Here is a 24,787-nt window from a genome sequence, read left to right on the forward strand (position 1 = left end):
GTGACCGGTGCTTGAAGTACCTAAAAGCACCGTTAGTGGATCGGGAGGATCCGAGATGACGTGTTTTGGGCGATGTCGACTGCTTTCCATTCTTTCCGCAGGATCGGGAATGTAGTTACCGGCGGCCACGATGAGAGGGTTCTCGTGTCGTGCCGCTTTATCGAAGTGGTGCATCGACGCCGACTGCAGATACTTACTGATGGACTCTAAGTCCAGGTCGTCATGGAGGTCGACGTTCCTGCCGAACCACGGGGCTCCGACGGCTATCCTGCAAAAACGGGATTGAATGATTTGGAATGATTTTAAGTGAGTGCGGGCCGCGTGAGCGAACACTACACTTGCATAGGTCATGACGGGGCGTATGCAAGTTTTGTAGAGTGTCACCTTATTTCTAAGGAACATTTTACTTCGCCTGCATATCATCGGGTAGAATAATCACACAAAAGATTCCACTGGATTCGGTGTGATATTTTCGCCTTTTCTGTATCGAAAAAGTAAAACGACTAATGTCAAAAAAGCTGCTGTCATTGCTGTCACTAACCCAAAACGAAACGTGTTATTTATTTTGCGAGTTTTTCCGAAAAACATCCATTTATTGCAAATATGGTTTCTGTAACATAGGAACACTTTTGATATTATTAATGAACAATGGCTCGACATCGTAACATTCGGAACAGAAGTTACTCTGATGACTATGATGACGATGATTTTTATGGACATTCAGTGGAAGAGGATAGTTGTTTATCTCCAAGTGATGCGTCGCAATGGATCTACGACCGATCACGAAACCAACAGGTGATATCTAACCTTCTCGATAGACACAGCAATATCCAGGAGGAAGCCGAAGATGAAGTTCAAGATGTTCAAGTACCGGGCCCACAACGAAGAGAGTCTACCGACCTCTGCAGCCTCAAGCTTGACGCGGAAGGTGAAACCAGGCTCATGTCTTGCTTAGATGAACTTCGGAATATTTTAGGTGATACAGTATCGGAAAATACAATGATTCAGAGTGTGCTTAAACATAATTTTGATTACAACAAAGCTTTAGACGATATACTTAATAGTGATAAGAGTAAAAATAAAGATTCATCCACATCTAAACCAGTTAAGCCTGTTATTACTAATACAGTGAAAACCACAACAGCATTAGTAGCTCCTAAAGTTATAGCTACAAGTGTAGATCAGAAGAGTGCTGTAATCAAGGGTTTTAAAGTGGACCAAGAGCCAAAGCCTAATAGTCGCCCTCAGACACCTAGAGGGCAGTCTCCTCACCCAGAAAAAAGCAAGACTGAACAAAATGATGACATGAAAAATTTAAAAGTAAAAGAGAACAAAATTGATGCAAAAAAACAATATGCCAATGAGAGAGGTTCTGACAAAGATCATTTGTACATTGTCGTGATAGGTCATGTTGATGCAGGAAAATCTACATTAATGGGCAGATTATTATGTGAGCTCGGAGAAGTCAGTCAAAAAACTTTGCACAAATATGAACAGGAGAGTAAAAAGATTGGAAAGCAAAGCTTTATGTATGCCTGGGTGCTTGATGAAACAGGAGAGGAAAGAGTCCGAGGAATCACTATGGATATTGGGCGTGCCCAGATTGAAACAAAGACAAAGAGGGTTATAATATTAGATGCACCGGGGCATGCTGATTTTATCCCTAATATGATAACTGGTGCTGGTCAAGCTGATGTTGCTATGTTGGTAGTTGATGCAACTAGGGGAGAGTTTGAATCCGGATTTGATTTCGGTGGTCAAACAAGAGAACATGCATTACTAGTGAGGTCACTTGGTGTAAGTCAGCTGGCTGTTGCCATTAACAAACTGGATACAGCCAACTGGTCTCAAGACAGATTTAATGAAATCACCAATAAACTTAAGGTTTTTTTGAAACAAGCAGGATTCAAAGATACAGATGTCACCTATGTGCCTTGTTCAGGACTCATTGGTGAGAATCTTGTGAAACCAGCAAGCGAACCTGAATTAACTAAATGGTACAAAGGACCCTGTCTTTTAGATGTGATTGACAAATTCAATGTTCCAGAGAGGCCTGTGTCTAAGCCATTACGTATTTCAATCAATGATGTGTTCAAAGGTACCGGTTCTGGATTTTGTGTTTCGGGACGCATTGAAAACGGAGTTCTAAAGAAGGGCGATAAAGTATTGGTTTGTCCAACAAAAGAAATGGCTGAAGTTAGAAGTTTAAGTATAAATGATCTTACTAATAATGTAGCATTTGCTGGAGACCAAGTCACATTGACTTTGTCTGGGGTGGACATGCAGAATGTGTCAGTTGGATACATACTCAGCGATCCTATTGAGCAGGTTTCTGTTACAACACGTTTCGAGGCCCGAATAGTAGTTTTCAATGTTAAAGTACCAATAACAAAAGGCTTTCCGGTGCTTGTTCACTATCAATCATTGGTAGAATCTGCTAATATTGTCAAGCTTAAGGCATTACTCAGCAAAAGTACCGGTGAGCTAATTAAAAAGAAACCTCGTTGCTTAGGAAATAATTCTGTGGCAGTTGTTGAAATTGAGACCAGCAGGCCCATATGCATCGAGAGATATAAAGATGTTAAGGAGCTTGGTCGTGTTATGTTACGCGTCGCAGGTGTCACCATAGCAGCAGGCCTTGTCACTGATATTATCAGCACATGATTGATCTGATAAAGATTATTATAATCTAAATATACAACTAAAAGATTTGTTACTAATTGAAGATGTGATAAATTAAAAATATGGTTATGTTTGGACATTTTAGCTTTGCACGCGTGAATAGTCTACAATAATGTACTGTTTTGAAGTATAATTTATTATTTATAATGTAATGCTAATAAATTGTTTCATGTTACAAATGTTTTTTATTTCTGAATTTGAAAACTATGAGAATATGCTAAACAGAAGATTCTATCGACGTCCTTAAATTGCAGTTTATCTGATTCTCAAATCATTCAGGACACCAGCCAGTATTCTCAATTTTGTGCTACTTTTATTATTAAAATTGACCTAAGCATCCTACAAGTCGTATACGAAATGGACATTCTCATTCTCGCTCACGACTCGGTCGTGCGCGGACGTGCTTTCCGATCCGTGGCCCGCTTGCGAGCTGCGTCTCTGAACTCACAGTTGTGCTCGACAGTGTAGTGACCGTGAATACATCGTGCGTACAATTCGGTAGTGCGGACGTGCCGATCCGTTGGTCGCTTGCGATCTGCGTATCGAGGTCCATTTTTGTGCGCTAAAGTTTTGTAACCGCGAACCCACCCTTACCAACTGCCTTTTTCAAGGCAAAACCAATCGCTACGTTCAGCTTCCTGTGGCACTCACAGGCTAGCGATTTCCTAACCTTTCCCAAAACAACAGTCTTTTTCAAGACTAGACCCCCGCTCGCGATTCTGCCTGCTGTAGCACTATACAGCCCGAGCGGGTTCCTTTCCTTTTCCCCGCCGATTGCCGTTTTCACGGCATAGGCATTCCCCCCCCCTGCTCCTTGCTGTCCTGCAGCACAGGGGGGTTACAAATCCTATCCGGGGCCTCGCCTTTCGGCGAGTTCAACAAAAGTCCCGGGGCCGCCCCCCCCGGGCAAGAAGACCGAAAATGCAGCATGAAGAAAGTGTCAGTGAAAGTGCTAGTGACATTGTCGGGTTCCTCCGGGATAGGTACCCGTCAATTAGGGCCGAGTACTTAGCTTATAGGGCCTCCCGTGGCAATCCCTCCCCCCCCGCGTCCGTCGCCGCATATTTCAACCGTGCCTCGGAGGCACGCCGCGCGCCCCCCGCCGCCGCGTTAAGTTCGAGCGCACGTTCCGACGATGCGACTCACGAAGCGCCTAACGCTACCCCCACCCCCGCGTCCGCGTCGTTTACGTCATCGCGCGCTTCGTCCGTCGCGACCTCGATCGTTTCGAGTTCAGGCTCCGATACCGAATCGGAGATGGATTTCGAATCCGCGTCAAGCCCTCAGCCTGGAACTTCGGATGGGTTCCAAACCGTAACGCGCGGTAAAAAGCGTACTCGCGCCGTGGAGTCCCGGAGCTCCACGACGAAGCAAACAAAATCCGCGACCGCCTCCCGCCCGCAGGTAGTCGTGACACCGGAGTCGGACTCCGCTCGCCGCGTAACCCCGCCGCCGCGTCCCAAGCCCGCGCCCGCTCCTAAAGTAGCTGCCCCGCCCCCGCTGATACTTCAAGAGAAGACAGCGTGGAATCGCGTATCCCAGGCCCTTCAGGCAAATAAAATTAACTACACCCATGCGCGTAACGTCGCGCATGGGATTCAGATTAAGGTCGCAACGCCGGGCGACCATAGGGCCCTCTCAGCATACCTCCGAAAGGAGAACATAGGTTTCCACACCTATGCTCTTCAGGAGGACCGCGAGCTCCGCGTAGTAATACGCGGAGTACCGAAAGAACTAGACATAGACTACGTTAAGGAGGACCTGATCGCTCAGGCACTCCCTATAGTTAGTGTGCATCGGATGCACAGTGGGCGGGGCAAGCAGCCCTACAACATGATACTCGTCGCGTTGGAGCCAACCCCGGAGGCAAAAAAGAAAATCTCATGCCTCTCGACAGTTTGCGGCCTATCCGGGGTCTCCATCGAAGCCCCCCATAAACGTGGCACTCCCGGGCAGTGCTACAGATGCCAGCTTTACGGCCACTCGGCTCGTAATTGCCACGCGCGCCCCCGCTGCGTAAAGTGCCTCGGCGACCACGCCACATTAGATTGCTCGCGTGTTAGGGAAACCGCGACCGAACCTCCAAGCTGTGTCCTATGCCTTAAGCAAGGGCACCCCGCGAACTACCGTGGATGTCCTAGGGCTCCGCGAAAACGTCCAACTCACCCGGCTCCGCGAACCGTCGGCCCAAAGACTTCGGCACCTTCAGTGCCGAAACCCGCCTTCGTGCCGGCTGCAGTTCCCACGGTCTCGGCGTGGAAAAAACCGCTGCCGTATACTAAGGCGGGAACGGAAACCGCACCCCCGCCCCCGCTCGTGACACGCCCCGCGCCCCAGCCTCTGCTCGCACCTCGCCCCGCGCCCGCGTTCCGTCCCCCGCAACCCTCTGCCGTCAACGACTTCGCGCTCGTGCGCGACTTCGTCACCGCGGTGAACTTCGACCGTCTGCGATCGTTCGCTGACGCTATCCGTAGGTCGGTAACCCCCGAACAGCGGCTCGCGGCCGCCTTCGACCACATGGACGTTTACGAGTCCGTGTCGCGTACGTTATAAAATCTTTACCGGTAATCAATGGCGCAAAAAGGTAGAGAAAAACCGTATTCCCTTACGTTAGCAGTCTACAATGCTAACGGACTCGCGCGGCAACGCGATCAAATTTTCGAATTCCTCCGCGACAATCTTATAGATATCTTGTTAGTGCAGGAGACCTGTCTGAAGCCCTCGCGTCGCGACCCGAAAGTCGCGAACTACGTCATGGTTAGGAATGACAGACTCACCGCCTCGAAAGGCGGGACTGCCATTTACTATAGACGGGCCCTGCACGTTGTCCCTCTCGATACTCCCTCGCTCTTACATATCGAGGCGTCAGTGTGCCGTATCTCGCTGACGGGACACCAGCCGATCGTCATCGCATCCGTTTATCTCCCCCCGGACAAGCCCCTCCTGAGCAGTGACATCGAGTCACTGTTCGGCATGGGAGACTCCGTCATCCTGGCAGGCGATTTAAATTGCCACCACACTAGGTGGAACTGCCATCGTACAAACGTTAACGGTAGGCGTCTCGACGCGTTTATAGACGACCTCACCTTTGAAATAGTCGGTCCCCCAACTCCAACATGTTATCCGTATAACATCGCGCTCCGTCCGAGCACTATAGACCTGGCATTGCTTAGGAACGTAACTCTGCGCTTGCGTTCCATCGAAGCAATGTCAGAGCTCGACTCAGACCACCGACCTGTCGTTATGCAGCTCGGTCGCCCTCACAACCCAGTCACTGTTACGAGGACCATGGTGGATTGGAATAAGCTGGGCACGTGCCTAGCCGACGCCGCTCCGCCAATCCTCCCTTACAGCCCGGATTCGAATCCATCCCCCGAGGACACCGTCGAATCCATAAACATCATTACCGATCACATCTCTTCCGCGATCATTAGATCTTCTAAAGAAGTCGATGTGGAGGACAGCTTCCACCGCATCAGACTGTCCCCCGATCTTAGGAATCTCTTAAGAGTTAGGAACGCGGCAATCCGGGCCTACGATCGTCTTCCCACGCATTCAAACCGGATTCAGATGCGTCGTCTACAACGCGAAGTCCACTCCCGCTTAAGCGACGCGCGTAACGATAATTGGCATAGTTATTTAGAACAACTCGCGCCCTCCCACCAAGCATACTGGCGACTAGCTAGGACTCTCAAATCCGAAACTACCGCTACTATGCCTCCCCTCTTACGCCCTTCAGGCCAACCACCGGCATTCGATGACGATGACAAGGCTGAGCTGCTGGCCGATGCACTGCAAGAGCAGTGCACCACCAGCACTCAACACGCGGACCCCGAACACACCGAGTTAGTCGACAGGGAGGTCGAGCGCAGAGCTTCCCTGCCGCCCTCGGACGCGTTACCCCCCATTACCACTGATGAAGTTAGAGACGCGATCCACAACCTCCAACCTAGGAAGGCACCAGGCTCCGACGGCATCCACAACCGCGCGCTAAAATTTTTGCCAGTCCAACTGATAGCAATGTTGGCTACAATTTTAAATGCCGCTATGACGCACTGCATCTTTCCCGCGGTGTGGAAAGAAGCGGACGTTATCGGTATACATAAGCCGGGCAAACCGAGAAACGAAACTTCTAGTTACCGTCCGATTAGTCTCCTCTCGACGATAGGAAAAATTTACGAACGTCTCCTTAGGAAACGCCTCTGGGATTTTGTTACCGCGAACAAAATTCTCATAGACGAACAGTTCGGATTCCGCTCAAAACACTCGTGCGTACAACAAGTGCACCGCCTCACGGAGCACATTCTGATAGGACTAAATAGGCGTAAACAAATCCCGACCGGCACCCTCTTCTTCGACATCGCGAAGGCGTTTGACAAAGTCTGGCACAACGGTTTGATCTACAAACTGTACAACATGGGAGTGCCAGACAGACTCGTGCTCATCATACGAGACTTCTTGTCGAACCGTTCGTTTCGATATCGAGTAGAGGGAACTCGTTCTCGTCCCCGTCAACTGACTGCCGGAGTCCCGCAAGGCTCCGTGCTCTCCCCGTTATTATTTAGTTTGTATATCAATGATATACCCCGGTCTCCGGAGACCCATCTAGCGCTCTTCGCCGACGACACGGCTATCTACTACTCGTGTAGGAAGATGTCGCTGCTTCATCGGCGACTCCAGATCGCAGTAGCCACCATGGGACAGTGGTTCCGGAAGTGGCGAATAGACATCAACCCCACGAAAAGCGCAGCGGTGCTCTTCAAAAGGGGTCGCCCTCCGAATATCACTTCGAGCATCCCACTCCGTAGTAGGCGCGCAAACACCTCCGCCGTTAGTCCCATCACTCTCTTTGGCCAGCCCATACCGTGGGTCTCGAAGGTCAAATATCTAGGCGTGACCCTCGACAGAGGGATGACATTCCGTCCCCATATAAAAACGGTACGCGACCGCGCCGCGTTTATTCTAGGACGACTCTATCCAATGCTTTGTAGTCGAAGCAAACTGTCCCTCCGCAATAAGGTAACTCTCTACAAAACTTGTATACGCCCCGTCATGACGTATGCAAGCGTAGTGTTCGCTCACTCAGCCCGCACCCACTTGAAATCCCTTCAGGTTATTCAATCACGATTCTGCAGGATAGCCGTCGGAGCGCCATGGTTCCTTAGGAATGTGGATCTCCACGATGACCTGGAGCTCGACTCTCTTAGTAAGTATCTACAGTCGGCATCACTGCGCCATTTTGAGAAGGCGGCACGACATGAGAACCCTCTCATCGTAGCCGCTGGAAATTACATACCCGACCCAGTAGACCGAATGGTAAACCGTCGACGTCGCCCAAAGCACGTCATTACGGATCCTCCTGATCCATTAACGGTGCTTTTAGGCACCACAAGCACCGGTCACCGTCCTCGTCGAACCCGTCGCTTGCGACGAAGGGCTCGACGAGCGAACTAACCCATAGACACAGCCCACTGAGTTTCTCGCCGGATCTTCTCAGTGGGTCGCGTTTCCGATCCGGTGGTAGATTCTGCGAAGCACTGCTCTTGCTAGGGTCAGTGTTAGCAACTCTCCGGTTGAGCCCCGCGAGCTCACCTACTAACGTTAGGGCGAAGCTGAAATAGCCTCTCAAGGCTATCAGCATAGGTAGGAAAAAAAAAAAAAAAAAAAACGAAATGGAATTTATTTGTGTTTGTTTGAGTTGGTTTAACAATTTTACACTGGCAGAAATTGCTGAAAGTATTTGCCTTTAAAAAAAAAACAAATTTGTTAATACCTACTTGTATTTGTTACGTAATAATATCCTTAATACCTACATAATTTTTAAAAGAAAAAATACCAAATGGATAAATATTATTTGCATTATTATTGGTGTTAGGGCATACTGAAGGCTGAAACAGGTAAGTACCTATTTCGATCACCCTGCTCGTTGCAACGAACCGATCATTTACTTCGGTTTGAAGCTGTCTAAATCGAGATCAGGACCCTGAAACTTCGATACTTTATGATAAATATTTTTTCTGTACGGAAACTAGTGACATCTTGTAGCGGATGCCCCGAAACTTATATGTTGTTAAAGTTAATTGTTGTATAACTAAACACAGAAAAAAAATCATACAAGTCTTTATTTGTTATAGAATTGTTGTGGTTTTATTGTTGTGGTGTCTGAAAATTTACAAAACCCTTCATTAAAAGTAAAATTTAGGATAGGTAATATGTTACTGTTATCTACAGGAGAAATGAGAAACTAATCGAAGTGAAGCCATCTAGTGACCGACGCCCGTAAACATTTTTGTTGAGTGCTTGAGTTGCTTATCTATAACTAATTTATGTGTATTATTTATGATCGAGATACAGCCTCATGTTTCAAGGCGAACGCTGGTCTTGACATTGTGGCATCCACCGACGCTCGTAGCGAGCAGTTTACCTCGTCTGCCTTTAATTGTTACATTTTCAAATTAGAAGGGTACCTCCATGTTTATTATTTATAATTTTGCCACTATAAGAGTTGTTTCGTAATAATTAATGAATAATCGTTAGATTCGGATAATAAAAACTTATTTCTGAATTTTATGATCATTGCTTACTTTACAACTCGTATTAACCTTGCGAATTATTACGTAATCGCAAATTACGATACGAAATTCACGTCAGTGAAATAATATGTGTAAAAGTTGATAACGAATGGAAATATAATATAATCAAAAATAATTATTTACGCATTAATTACTCTAACATTTTAATTTTGTTTGACTCTATACCTAGGTATTGCAATTATAACAAAACGGTGATTAAAATGAAGCCGTCAACAGTTTCCTGGGTTGGTAGAGATTTAATTTAGATAAGTAGTTTGTTGGTGATAGCTCGTTATTATTGTACACGCAGCTCGTAATAATTTACACCAAGCATTAATAGTGACAGAACCAGAAAGCGGTGAACTATCAAGTTACGTAGGTAATACATAGCTCAGTTTATTCTCACAGTGGGTTTAACTACAGTCGTCGGAAGGGTGAGGTAGCCGTTATGCAATACAATTGAGACGGTACCATCATATCTCAAGGCGAGTGGTGTCACGTTTATGGGTCACTATCCATTTAAAACTAAGTGGGTCACGAGCTACTATCCAGTAAATGAGAAAAAAAATATTGCTAATTTCTAAGATGTACATAGATAATAGATGTAATTTATCTATGAAATTTCTTTTTAGTTTAAATACAGACAGCTAAATTAATTTTATCATAAATATTTTTTTACAATCAATCAAACTAGGCACATCATAATAATACGTCTCTGCCAGCGCAGTGAAAAATTTTCAATGCCCATGTCGTACAAGACAGCTGGTGTAAGGTAATAAGCACTCTTTAAAAGGCATTTTGTACTGCCTCTCGGGTATTTAATTTTTTTCCTGCCAAGAAAAAGTAGAAGTCTGTCGGCGTAAAGTCTGCTGAGTACGCTGGATGACGCAAAACTTTTAATTCTAGCTCTTGTAGCTTAGAGACCGCCTGTTGTGCCGTACCAGGCGAGACCAGCCGTTGTTGTATAGGAGCAGCGGTAGAAAGCTGCAATGCGTGCTGTGTAAGTGTTTGGTAAGAAGCTGTGACGGATTATATTAGCACTAGACCCCCAAAAAGTTATCCCCACATTTTTGGGGTTAGTTTTCATTTGTGGCATTGCCTAGGTGCTCAACCAGGGCTCAACCAACAAGCTGACCGCTTACCATCATCAAAAACAATCCATTTTGAATCGCCAGTAACAACGCGGTTCCAAGCTTATTGTATCTGTATCTTTTACTTCTGTATCTGTATATTTTGTGTGTGAAACGCACACACTTATAATTTTTCATTGCCAATTTGACGCCAACGGATCGTTCGTCGCAACGATGGTCTTCCAAAAGTGCAAACGACTAAGAAAAAGCAACGCATGGCATACTTTGACGCCTTGCTGATTTTTTTTTTATTGCCTTTGTAGGCAGACGAGCATACGGCCCATCTGATGGTGAGTGGTTACCGTCGCCCATGGACTTCAGCAATGCCAGGGGCAGAGCCAAGCCGCTGCCTACCGCTTAATACTCTCCACAAGCCTTGTTTGAAGAAGGACATGTCATAGCGCTCGGGAAACACCGTGGAGGGGAGCTCATTCCATAGCTGGATGGTACGTGGCAAAAAAGATCTATGGAAACGCACTGTGGATGACCGCAGTGGTTCCAGGTAGTATGGATGAATTCTACTCCGGTGGCGGGCGGTGCGATGGTAAAAACGAGACGTTGGTATCATCTCGAACAATTCCTCAGAGCACTCCCCATGGAAGATGCGGTACAAAATACAGAGGGAACCGAAGTCCCTCCGCAGACCCCGAGGCTCCAAACTATCCGTGAGAATGGGATTATCGACAATCCGAACGGCTCTCTTCTGTATGGAGTCAAATGGAAGAAGCTGGTATTTGGGAGCCCCGGCCCAGAGATGGGAGCAGTACTCCACGCGCGGTCGGACTTGTGCTTTATAGAGCAAAAGTCTTTGTCCAGGCGTGAAGTACCGCTTCGCTCTGTTGAGGACTCCCAGCATTTTGGACGCCAACTTGGCTTCGCCTTCCAAATGACTCCGAAACTGGACATCACTCGAAATGCCAATGGACCAATATTGTTTTTACTGGGTGTCGTCAACTTTGTCGCCTTTAATCCGTCGTTGTTGACTATAATTTTAGGGCGACCATGGGGTTAATTTTTGGATTAAAATTTGAATGTCAAAAGCGTTCAAACCAATAACGAGTCGTACGTTTATTGTAGTATTCACTTCGTAAACGTCATTCATTTTGTGAGCTGTTTGTGCGAAATTGCTACTGCGACGGAGTTTGTGTTTCATAATTATTCGTATTTTAATCGTGTCCACATTAATTAAAAAGATACAAATGTATCAATACAAAAATGACTACATAACTTAGAAATATATATATCCATATTTTTAAAATATGATTCATTTGAATTTAGAATTTATTGTCAGCCATTCAGATATTGCCATTTTGCAATACTGGCCATTTGAAACTTTAAGTAGTTAACCTATTATTTAATTTAATTTATTTATGACGCTTTCGGACAAGTTTAAGATTAGAGCTCAACTTTCGCTAGCATGACTCCCATGCATACATACGATTTCGTATTATACGTCTCATTACACGCCAATTGGTTTTTTTTTCTGAACACCCCAGTTAGGTGGAGTCTCGCAAAATTTAATTTCCTACTAATATCTAAGCCCGTCGTCGCAGTGGCTGTTTAACGGAGAAACGTTCGCTTTGCCCTTTTCGATTTCGACTATCGATTTCCGTTGACCTACAGGAAATCGATTTTTCTCATTACGTTCGAGAGATCAGAATTTAAATCCACTAGAATTTCGCATTCAATTTGCTTATTATCCAGGTTATTTGAAACGTAGATACCTAAACGCAAAGTGATTAAAGCGGAATTCGTTGTGAAATAAGAATATAAACGAGAATAAATCAATAAAATAGCTTATTCAAATTGTCTACTATATTAATAACTCGGTAATGTAAGTATCGTCAAATCATTACCGCAGTATTTTATGTTGATGAGTTTTTTATGTTCGGGGCGCCTTAAAATTATTCTTAGCACGGTTCGTGATAGCAAAATGTGGGCATATTTTTTTTAAAGTATACATATTTTCATTAAAATAAAGTCATTTACTGTGGTAGTCAGCGCCACACAATTAATATAATATGGTTTTTTACCAGTTTTCAATAATAACTACTAAATTTTTTAAGGTCTAATTTTTCGATCTTCGGGTATAGAGCATCGCTCGTCAAATCATATAAATATTTATAATATTATAAATAAAAATAAAATAATAAAATAATATGATTTGTCTGTTTTTATTGTAAATAAGCGGGCCATGTAAATGTTGTTCTTGTAAATATACTGGGAACGCACGCCCCCTGCCTATTTCTACCGTGAAGCAGTAATGCATTTTGGTTTGAAGGGTGGGCAGCCGTTCTATTGTAAAACTGAGACTTAGAGCTCATGTGTCAAGCTAGGTAGCTGCATTTACGTTTTTAATGTTTATATCATCCGGTAACATCTTTACACCAGATGGGCCGAGAGGTCGTCCACCCAAAAATAAGCAATAAAAGCAAAACGTTTGCAGCGCCACCTACCGGATCAAACTATTACTCTAAATCATCTAGGAACACACTCAAGAACATGAAAACTAATCAAAACCGGTACCTACAGCCATTTAGGAGTTCAGAGATAAATACTTGTTCAGAATAATTTAAATATTCATCATCATCATCCTTCGATCAACAATAGTAACTAGATTTCGGATCGGTGCATAAAATCCGTCTCGTCAAATAACAGCGCACTTGAAATGTGAGCTCTTATTTTGTTTAGTTCACTTCAAACACAGCCAATGTCAACCCGTCTCACAATACCGCAGTGTGTATTCAAAAGTTGCAAAAATAAGGCCCGAAAAAGCAATTTAACGGCCGGAGTATCTTACTTTCGGTAAGTACATGAAGTATAAACTATATTGTAAGATTTAAACTTATAAATAATATTAAATTTTGAACAAAATTACCGATTTTTAACCACCGCTACAAATGTTGGCCAAGGCTCGGCCAACACATGGACAAACTTTTGCTTAACAGAACAGTAAATGCATGGAGTAGATTTGTGTTGTAATAATTTTTTAAAATTTGTTAGCAGCACTTCAAAATTAGTTGTTTAAAATTGGTTAATGCTGCTTTTGTGTCTGTTTGTTGGACTCTCATTAGATACTTAGCTTTCCATTTTTATTTTAGCTTTCCTAGCAATCACGTGTGCAGAATGGATCTCGATTGTCGCCAGAGAAACAAGAGATGACTTTTATAAGCCAGCTAAGAACTCCGCTTATTGACACTGGACATCTTTGCCTTCCGTGCTCACGGCTACTGAAATGTGGCCGAAACATTGTAATAAAAATACAACGCTTGAAACCGTTTAAACGTTGTTTTATTATGTGCACTGGTCGCGAAAACTTAAAAATATATATTACACAAAAACGTAACGCTAATAAAATAATAAGTAATGTATAGATACTAACAAACATACATTTCCAAAACATAAAAAGTAAACAACTAAACTTTTACTTTAATTCATTAATAAATTATTTTAGTGTTAAGCGCGACTCCCTTACCTCCTGTAGTAAATAGAAATCGGCATTTCAAGAAGCAAAAATAAATAAAGCAAAACGATGTTAGTTCTCAGAGCAATTAAGGGAAAAGTTACTTTATTTGTTGCATCTTAAGATTGATTTAACATTAAAAGTTGTTTAAAATATGTCTTTTTATTGGTAAGTGACAGGAGTAATTTATTGCTTTGCTCGTTTTATGTGACGAATGATCGTAAGTATTAGATAATGTTTTGGAGATTTGTGACTTTATTACTAGGTGCCATAGTTGTTATTAGTTTGAAAGTAAAAGTGTTTCAAAACTTTTTTCTCCGTTTGTTAGTAAACGAATGTAGCTATATAAGTATATATTCACGCGGACAGTTTTTGCTTTAATTTTGTACGTATCCCTTTATCTAGTTACTATTGTTGATCGAAGTCATCATCAGTCTTTATCTACCCACTGCTGGATATAGGCCTTTCCCAATGCCTTCCACAGAATGCGGTCCTTCGCCTTCCGCATCCAACGACTTCCCGCCGTGCGCACTAAGTCGTCGGTTCACCTGGTTGCAGGACGCTCCTGGTACCCATCCGTGGCCTTCATTCGAGGACTTTCCTCCCCCACCTGGCGTCGCTGGCTCGACAGATGTGACCGGCCCATTGCCACTGCTAACTTTTAGAGCTATGTCGTCGACTTTGGTTCTCTGTCGAATTTCTTCGTTCCGGATTTTGTCCCTTAGAGAAACACCACCAAAATATTATATTGTTATCTAAAGTGTGCGTATCTTTATCTAAAATCTCATTTCCAACGGTAATATTTCATCCCCTCATAAACTATAGATTTGATGTTTTATGCAAAAAATTCCAAATTTAATTTATCTCTGTACATGAAGAAATCTTTGGATGTTTGAACACGGGCTGGTCCCTTATGATTCAATATTGAATCATCTATATTGGGTATAATTCAATATCTTACAGGATTTTTTTTGTGTCTATAATAAGTTGTTGCGCCTAGAGTCGTGGGTTCGATTCCCACATCGAGCAAACATTGTGTGATGAGATGAGTGATGAAATGTGACGAGGTTTGTTTAGTCATTGTGTGGGTTTTTATTACCTGTATATGTAACGTACCTATATTTAATTAACACAGGGAAATCTAAATTGGGGCCGGATGACCGTGTGTGGCTTAGTGGTGGTAACACCTCTGGTGAGTCCGCACGGGTAGGTACCACCCCGCCTATTTCTGCCGTGAAGCAGTAATGCGTTTCGGTTTGAAGGGTGGGGCAGCTGTTGTAACTATATTTGAGACTTTAGAACTTATATCTCAAGGTGGGTGGCGCATTTACGTCGTAGATGTCTATGGGCTCCAGTAACCACTATCACTAGGTGAGCTTTGAGCTCGTCCACCCATCTAAGCAATGAAAGAAAAAGATTTACTTCAAGTTATAGTTTTTTTTTTTAATAACAATCACGCCACCTTACCTGGTCCCGTGATAAGTTCGTAAAGAACTTGTGTTACAGGTACCAGATAACGGAAATAAATGTAAGATTTTTATTATACACATACATATATTTAATTACAGTTATAGTGTATTATACTAAAGTTGAATGTCAGTTCAATTCGAATAATATCTATATTATTATATTATGGTATTCTTCAAATCGAAACGTATAATTACACTCAGTGCTTTTCAGCAGAAACGTGTTGGATGATGAGATCAATCGGTGCGGGTTCACAAAAAGCACTACAAACACGAATAGGAATTTGGAGTAATCTATATATTAATACGTGAAGGAAAAACTTTGTAACCCTTTTTACGAAAATTGCGCGGACGGAGGAGTATGAAATTTTCCACACTTATAGAGAGTATAGGGAAGAAGTGCACAATGCTTTTTTTTTTTAAATAATGCATAAAAGATACATTAAATCAATAAAGAAAACATTACACACACTACCATGTATTTGACACCACACATATATATATAAATATACTCTTTGTTTATTGTCAATTGTCAAACTTTTTTTAGTGTTTAAAACCTGTGGTCAAACTGAGAATAGATGAATATTATTATTGTATTATTATAGTATTTGACAATAGAACCATAATAAGGCTTAAACATAAAATTGCAATGAATTAAAGTCGAATTCCGACTACTGCGGGACCACTAGTAATAAGAAATTCATTTGTTATTTATCAAGAACTTTTGTTTTTTTCCTCATCAATTCTTAGCCAGAAACGAAACACAATCTAATTGCATGATTATGTATATAATACAACTCTTAACGTATTACGTATTAGCTACGGCTAAATCTAGTTTAAGACTCAAGTGAATTTAACTACATTTCGTCTGAGGCAATCCTGTAAAAGCTTAGTCACTGGCTTAACTACAAGGTAAAATAAAGCGTTAGTGTTGGGTGACGTATTCTGAATTAGAGCTCAGAGCTATTAGGGGGGTATTCAGGCTCAACACTGATCTTGAGGTGTAGTATGAGTAATGAGTATTTACTGATGAAGTTACAGTTTTAAAATACTGGCCATTTGAAAAGAAATTACTGTATGGCTGACAATTTCTTAATTCAATAGAATTTCTTTAAAAAAATTGGGAATTCTATTTTCAAATATATTCATTTATTTTTCATCTATTGAGAGCCGTCTAAAACTATTAAATCATTTTAATGCATTGTTAACTAAATTTTCGGTTAATAATTTTTGCTTCATTTGTACTTAATACATTTTATTTGTAGAAGACTTTTAAAACTTGTTTATTTTTCGTTACAATTAGCATTACTTTCTGTTGTTTATTGTTTTATTATTATTATTATATATTATTATTATTAGTGTAATACTTGCTGTTTGTTTGGTATATGGTGTTGAATGTATAGTTTATATTCTATCCGGTTCTTAGTCCTTTAAACTAATAATTAATCAATAAATATATCTACGTGTAACGAATTCGGCGACAAAATGTAATTAATTTTATTAATGTTGTAGGATTCAATTATATTGTTCTCGGCTGGGATGTAGGTATACTGCGAATATGGGATATTTAGAGATATTTTGATATTGCTTCAGTTATATAGACAAGATATGTATTAATTAGTTACTTGATACGCAGTGTATGCAACCATGAGACATGAACCTTGAGATATGAACATCGCAGTTGTAACGCCATATTCTATCCTCTATACAAATTGCATTACATTGACGCTATTGCGAAAAGCGGCGTATAAATATAATTATTGTTTTGTGTCTGTGACCACACCTATTTATTCTATGAAAGTATGCTACATGTATAATAGTTACACATTAACAATTTTTAAACGAAGTAAATGTATTAATTCGCCTCCCCCCGTTGTTATTGCCGATTGTTTTTTTTATGTTTGAGAGATTACTGGTGGCCCAGAGGCCTTTCCAGTTTTACCAGGACAGGTGGGCGAGCAAGAGCTCAGCCAGGAGGAGTGGGATTTGCTAATAGCTACTCGAGCGCCTCCAAAGGAGACCTAACAACTCAAGAGTAGCTTTTTATGTTTGAGACATTACTGGTGGGCCAGAGGCCTTTCCAGTTTTACCAAGGGCTAAGCCAGGAGGGAAAAGGAGTAGCTACTTCGCGAATGAGTCTACTACCGGATATCGCAATCCGCTGAGAAGATCCGACGAGAAACTCAGCGGGTTGATGTTTAGGGTAGGTTGCACGTCGAACTCTTTGCCGAGTTCGACGAGTACGGTTACCGGGGTCCCTACTCCTAATCTTAGAGCTAAAGGTGTCTAATGTAAGGGTTATTGGATCTGATGGATCCGTAAGGGCGTGTCTAGGGCGTCGATGGTGACTGGCTCCTGCATGATCAGGATTCGGGGAGTAGTCAGCGGCGGCAACGATAAGGCGATTATCATGCCGCATACATAGCCTTATCGAAGTACCGTTCCGACGATGACTTCATGTGTTTCCGGATTGAATCGAGGCCCAGGTCGTCGTGTAAGTTGCCGATTATAATAACACAGCCTAATTTTAGAATGTATTATCTATCACCTCCTTTGATATAAATGTTGATATAAATTTCTCATCGATTATCTCATGCGTCAAAGCTATAAAGCTGGGATTCATAGCGGTTGTCACGTGAAGAAAAACTGCTTAATCTTCAATCCCGCGACGAACTTAATAAGAAGACTATAATATAATATAGGTACACATATAACTATAGATGGCATAGGAATATAGTGCAATCTTCCGCAGTGCGGGAGACTATGGAAATTTAAATGACGTTTATCTACAAGCTAAAAGAGCGGCAGAAGCAAGAAGGGCTCAACTACCACGCTAATACAGCTAGTATTTACATATATTATTACACACTATTATAAAGTTGTAATATAAAAGATTCGCTATTATTAACATTTAAAATTCAGACATTCTGTGAAGTATAGACAGCGGTAACGTATATGCGGTGAAAGTACGTACATTGAAAGTAAAAACAACAGGAAGAAGCTCTTTAAAAGGCTTTTGAGTCCCTTGCTTCCGCTTCGTTAAGCGATCTAATGAACGAACCAACTTAGTGGCGCGTCGCTCGCTGGACCTTTCGACATTCCAAATAAATTACAACAAACTGACTTTTGCTGTTTAATTACGTTAATTTGAAGAAAATTAGCCATTGCGTAAAGTGTACCCGCAAGTGCTCAAAGGATAGTTTGTGGGCGAACTTGAAGTGTCACTAGGTTGGTTGATAGTTGGGTTTGGGATAGTGGGAAAAGTTAAAAGGTAAAACTAAGAATATTTCAATCATGTTCATTATTAAGTATATTTGTTTAATTCTGATAAGAATATGTACGTCATGTGATGTAGACATGACGTACATATTCTCAATAATGATATTATTATAATAATGTACATATGAAATAAAATTATTTTCATGTATTATTTTATCCACATCAGTGAAATTAAAATTGTTACTTACGTATGTACGTGCGTTTCGTATGTTAAATCACGTAAATCAAACGAATTATATTATTGGTATTTTAAAAATTATTTTACAAAAATTATTTACAATAATTCTTTAAGTTAAATGTTGTAAAAAGTAATGTATAATAATATTATAATACTGTAATTAAGGGCTTTCAGGCACAAAGGGATAATAGGTTGGGTGGATGCAGAGACCGTTTGATATGATTACCTACGGCCGAGGGAGGCCCAGAATGTACTAATCCGATTACTTAGACATTTTGAATAGCGACTAAGGGATCCTAATATTTCATGTTATGTGTAATATATTCAGTGAAGCTTTGATGTTTGCTTAAAGAACGATTTGTAATTTAACCGAAATTGTTTGTGTCACAATGATTTTCAATTACTATTTTATTTAATACGTTAGGCGCCATCGCGATCATGGTCATCCGTGGTTATCGCACCATCTCCTTCGAGGCGGCGTGCTTACTGGCTGGGAATTCGCCTTGGGTTCTGGAGGCGGAGGCGGAGGACGCTGACTATCAGTGGCGGGCTGACCTACCCGGGGCGTGGCGCGTCCCAGCCCCAGTGTAGTCAGAGCTCGGAGGGCCCGATCTCGGCGGTCCGTGCTGGAGTCATGGTCTAGGCGGCTGGCCGATCCTTTGGCTGGTCGTAGGATCGTTGAGGCGATTCGCCCGGTCCTTGTGGATTTGGTGAATCATGACAGAGGACGCCTCATTTTCCGGCTCACGCTGGTGTTTACTAGGTATGGTTGCTTCGGTGAGTTCCAGCACCGGATCGGAGCCGAGCCGACGGTAGAGTGCCACCATTGTAGTTGCGACTTGGACACGGCAGAGCACACGCCCGTCGTCTCCCCCGCATGGAAGGGGTGGCGCCGTGATCTGGTCGCAAAAATAGGAAACCATTTGTCGTTGCCGAGTGTTGTGACATCGACGCTCGGCGGCGACGAGTTGGGGAAGGTGATGCTCGACTCCTGCGAGTGGACCATCTCGCAGAAGGAGGTGGCGGGGCGCGTGAGGGACGAAGGAGTAATTACGCAAAATATAATTTTATGGGTTTGATTTTTATTACACGATGTTATTCCTTCATCGTGTAAATCAATCGTGAAATTTTCATTGGAAAAATTGGTACTTGCGTGCGGGATTCGAACACCGGTTGAATTGTTTCAATTTACATAAGCGTGATTGTGGGTTAGTGTTTAAAAAAAAGTAACGTAGGGCCAGAGCGTATTCTTAAAACAAAGGAACATGACTTTATAGTTTAAAATCATGACGAACTCTTTGATGACATCTTGATTTACAATTAATTACACCGGTCGCAATAATCTAACGATGAATTAAGAAAATCTCTGTAATTAAACTTATAGAAACACTTCTCAAATACTTACCTACAGCTAAAGTTTAGTTCAGCGCAGTACTTAATTGGAGCTACGTGAAGTTTCCGCCCTCTAGAACCCACAATTCGAGATATTTCGAGAATAGAAACTATTGCGCGTTTTATTTTTCTTTATTGACTTTATAAATTATTTATTGTAGTTTAGTTATGTTTTCACCATGGGAGTTCACAGACCAACCATAAAAAAATGAATAAAAAAAATACAACACTATCACTTGAGAGTATTTTAATAATTAATAGCTAATTGTATTTTGAAACAGGATTTCTGTATACTTATTTACGAGAACGCAGTTTTGAAATTAGGCTCGAATTATCATTTCGTGCATGTGTGGTATGTCTCAGTAGGGTTTGACAATCAGATTAAAGAGCCAATACACAGGAGACTCTCCCTGATTATCCTTTCTTCTGTGGATTCTGTACTCTTGGCCGAGTGATCGTGGTCATCAGTTCGGGTGGTGGTGCGCTTGACGTCGCTGTTCCTCGCTTATCGCGGCCCTTCTTGTGCATTCGTTGACGGGCCCGCTTAGATCTGCCTTTATTTGATCGGTACATCGTATCGGTGATCTGACGCGCGGATTAACCTATACGTTTTGATGAAGTCGTCGTGGCCTACAGGATAAGACGTCCGGTGCACTGGTATCTAGCGATGCACCGGTGTTCGAATCCCGCCGGTGGGTACCAATTTTTCTGATAAAATATATACTTCACAAAGTGAAGGAATAACGTCGTGTAATGAAAATCAAACCCGCAAAATTAGAATTTGCGTAATTACTGTTGATGAAGGAGGACCTCTTGCGAGTCCGCACGGGACCACCACTCTGCCTATTTCTGCCGTGAAGCAGTTTCAGTTTGAAGGGTGGGCGAGCATTAGAACTTTCAAGGTCAATTAAGTATCTCAAGGTGGATGGAGGAATTTACGTTATAGATGTCTATGGGCTCCGTCAACCACTTAACATCAGGTGGGCTATGAGCTCGTCCACCCATCTATGCAATTAAAAAAAAAGTGTAGATTTTAACTTTTTATGTTCCTGATCACAAAAGCACTAACTCAATAGTTTGTATTTCAAGCACACTACAAATACATAAATACACATGTTTCATGCGTTGATCCAATTTTTTACGATTCTCAACTTGAAAATGTAAAAAAAAAACGTCTTAATCTTGAACTAAATTTATCAGTCTAGACTATGACGACCTGGACTTAGAGTCCATCAGTAAGTATCTGCAGTCGGCGTCGATGCGCCATTTTGATAAAGCGGCACGACACGAGAACCCTCTCATTGTGGCCGCCGGTAACTACATTCCCGATACTGCGGAAAAATGGAAAGCAGTCGACATCGCCCCAAACACGTTATTTCAGATCCTCCCGATCCACTAACGGTGCTTTTAGGTACCTCAAGCACCTGTCACCGTTCTCGTCGAACCCGTCGCTTGCGACGAAGGGCTCGACGAGTTAATTAACACTCAGACTCTGCCCACTGAGTTTCCCGCCGGATCTTTTCAGTGGGTCGCGTTTTTTTTTTCTTTTTCTTTGTTGCTTATATGGGTGACGAGCTCACAGCCCACCTGGTGTTAAGTGGTTATTGGAGCCTATAGACATCTACAACATAAATGCGCCACCCACCTTGAGATATGTTCTAAGGTCTCAGTATAGTAACAACGGCTACCCCACCCTTTAAACCGAAACGCATTACTGCTTCACGGTAGAAATAGGCGAGGTGGTGATACCTACCCGTACGGACTCACAAGAGGTCCTACCCTCAGTAAAAAACCACCACCAGTTTGCGATCCGGCGGAAGTTTCTGCGAAGCACTGCTCTTGCCACGCTTAGTATATTCGTCAGGTTAAAGCCCCGAGAGCTCACCTACTCGTTTGGTAACGCTGGCATAACCTCTCGGGGCTACTACTAGCATAGGCAGAAAAAAAACGTTATTTCTTATCACCAAGGCACTGATGGCCGGAATTGTTATATCCTATCGAAAGCAACGGGCGGAGTTGGATTTCACGTAAGATCGATATCCCCCAACGACACCCGCTAACGAAGCCTTATCTCGTCCGGGTTAATCAATTCCCACGGGACCGTTGCAAATTCACAATGTATTACTCGTTTGTATGTGATAGTACTGTTACGCGCTGGAATTCGGGATAAATAAAATTCTACCGGAGTACAAATTAAAAACTGTATTCAACACTTAGAACACACAAAAACTTCACAAATACTTTAAAATTCTCAATTCGCTTCTTCTGCTTCGCTTCAGGTGATCCGTTCGCTGTTTCCCTTTGAATAGTTCCGATTACTGACTGACTGCGTGCCGTCTCTGCAACGCTTTTATAGCCGATACCACATCCCTAGAATTATCGAGAATATTCGACAAAAGTCGAATATTGTGTTTCCGCTATCTAAAAATAGATGGCGTTGTGCTTCTCGAGCGTTCTAGATGCTACTAGATCCTTTGATATTCGTTCGACTATTCGGCGGTGGATGGCGTTACTCTTACCGGTGAAGGAGCCGATGGTCGCGTGTCTTGCATCCGGTAGTTTTTAATTATTATAACTTATTGCACACAGAAATATAAATACTAAAACAGAAGTATGTACAAAAGGTACAGGCATTAATCAGACGCTAATTTTCTTCCTGTGAACCCTAAAAGCTTATAATTTGTAAATGTAAATTTTCTCTTTGTAGGTTTTTTTTTTAAATAAACGTTACTTTACATAATAATTAAATTAGTACTGTCTTAATTTATGAATGCCGTCAAATCAGTTTTTCTGTTCTTTGCGTCGCGCGATGTTCAGTTAGTTTTTGTTAATTTCGTACCGTTTTAATTGATTTCTTCGAAGGTGTCTATTATAGTAATATCAAAGTATTGTTAGATAGATACTTCTAACTCATGTACGAGCTAATCCACCCTCTTTTTTATTGCTTAGATGGTTGGACGAACTCACAGCCCACCTGGTGTTAAGTGGTTACTGGAGCCCATAGACATCTATAACGTAAATGCGCCACCCACCTTGAGATATAAGTTCTAAGGTCTCAAAAAATTAACAACGGCTGCCACCCTTCAAACCGAATCGTATTATTGCTTCACGGCAGAAATAGGTAGGGTGGTGGTACCTACCCGTGCGGACTCACTAGAGGTCGTACCACCAGTTCAAGAGGTCCTACCACCATCACCTCTTTGATGGTCATCCGGCTTTTTATAATATCCCAATTCGTTTACATTAAAAATGATAACAAGGTATTTAATAAACGCCAGGGAGGTATAACGCGTGATGTATATTTGTTTTCCGAGTTATTAAAGTACTTTCCTTATTAATGTACAAAATTTTGCTCTCTGGAAGAAACGGTGTTTTCTTATATTAAAAATTTGATACACGTCTTTTCCCTTGAAGGCAGCTTATGGCGTCAAACTTTTCAGGTTAATCCTATCTTTCACGTATAAAGTAGAGTTAGTTCACTTTGCATTTGAATATAAATATAATTAATTCCCTTACATAATGTTTTCTTTTATATTATAACTGATTGAGAACCAGAACAGGGGAGGATAATTAAATATCATTAGGGATAATCATATTCTGTTCATCTGATCATATTTATTTTATCTCCAAAGTCTTTACGGTCTAAATGAAGTTTACCTACCAGCTACTGGTTAGACATACTAATGTAAATTTCATGCTATCGCCCACCTCAAGATATGAGCTCGAAGCTCCAATTAGCTATAATGGCTATCTTACAATTTTCCCTTTTGATCTGAAGTGCATGACTCACGTGACTACCCTGCGCCTAAAATAGGCAGGATGGCGTAGGGTTCGTACCGCTATCATGCCTATTTCACTGTTGGCTTACAATACTCTTGTAAATACGTTGTGTTCTGTAACAGAGTGCAAGACTTAATTCAATGTAATAGAATATAGATCTTTACGACGACCTAAATTTAGTACCGATACGTAAATATCTTAAGGAAGCGTAGGAATGTTACTTTGATAAAGCGGCGCGACAGTAAAACCTTCAATATCGTGGCCGCCGCTAATTACTTTTTTGACCGCGACGGGGTAAGGTAAAGAAGTCGCCGTCGCCCGAAACATGTCTTGTCGGATTCCTCGGATTTACTTTCGGTACGTTTAGGTCTCTCAAGCACCGGTCACCATAGACCCAGCCCACTGAGTTTCCTGCCGGATCTTCTCAGTGAGTCGCGATTCCGATGCAGTGGTAGATTCGGCACTGCTCTTACTAGGGCTAGTATTAGTAATTCTCTCAGGTTGACTTAGTATATCTTGATAACGTACCAAAAATCTGTTATCATTATCTTGCATAATTCTTTTTTTTTTTTTTTTTTTTATGATTGAAAGTTTACTGGTGGCCCGAAGGCCTTTCCAGTTTCACCAGGACAGGTGGGCGAGCAAAGACTCAGCCAAGAGGGGTGGGATTTGCTAACAACTGCCCGAGCGCCTCCGAAGGAGACCTAACAACTCAAGAGCAATTGTTTCGCGAATGAATCTACTACCGGATCGGAATCGCGACCCGCTGAGAAGATCCGGCGAGAAACTCAGCGTGCTGATGCATGGGTTAGTTTGCACGTCGACCTCTTTGTCGAGTTCGACGA

General features: G+C 42.3%; 1 protein-coding gene and 1 long non-coding RNA gene across 2 annotated transcripts; both read left to right on the forward strand.

Annotated features, from left to right (window-relative positions):
• The first annotated feature begins 334 nt into the window (after positions 1-334).
• LOC101742768 (protein HBS1) lies at positions 335-2,861 on the forward strand. The gene has a single exon (XM_004922943.5). The coding sequence runs from the start codon at positions 649-651 to the stop codon at positions 2,662-2,664; it is 2,016 nt and encodes a 671-aa protein (XP_004923000.1). The 5' UTR covers positions 335-648; the 3' UTR covers positions 2,665-2,861.
• Positions 2,862-12,996: 10,135 nt separating this feature from the next.
• LOC134200234 (uncharacterized) lies at positions 12,997-13,893 on the forward strand. Its single transcript, XR_009975061.1, has 2 exons — positions 12,997-13,189; positions 13,486-13,893. It is a non-coding gene; the product is annotated as an uncharacterized LOC134200234 (long non-coding RNA).
• Positions 13,894-24,787: the final 10,894 nt, after the last annotated feature.

The sequence above is a fragment of the Bombyx mori genome, chromosome 15 (genome assembly GCF_030269925.1).
Source record: "Bombyx mori chromosome 15, ASM3026992v2".
Classification (NCBI taxonomy): Eukaryota; Metazoa; Arthropoda; class Insecta; order Lepidoptera; family Bombycidae; genus Bombyx; species Bombyx mori.

Coding starts and splice junctions, on each gene's coding strand:
- LOC101742768 (XM_004922943.5), top strand. CDS start 649: ATGGCTCGACATCGTAACATTCGGAACAGAAGTTACTCTGATGACTAT.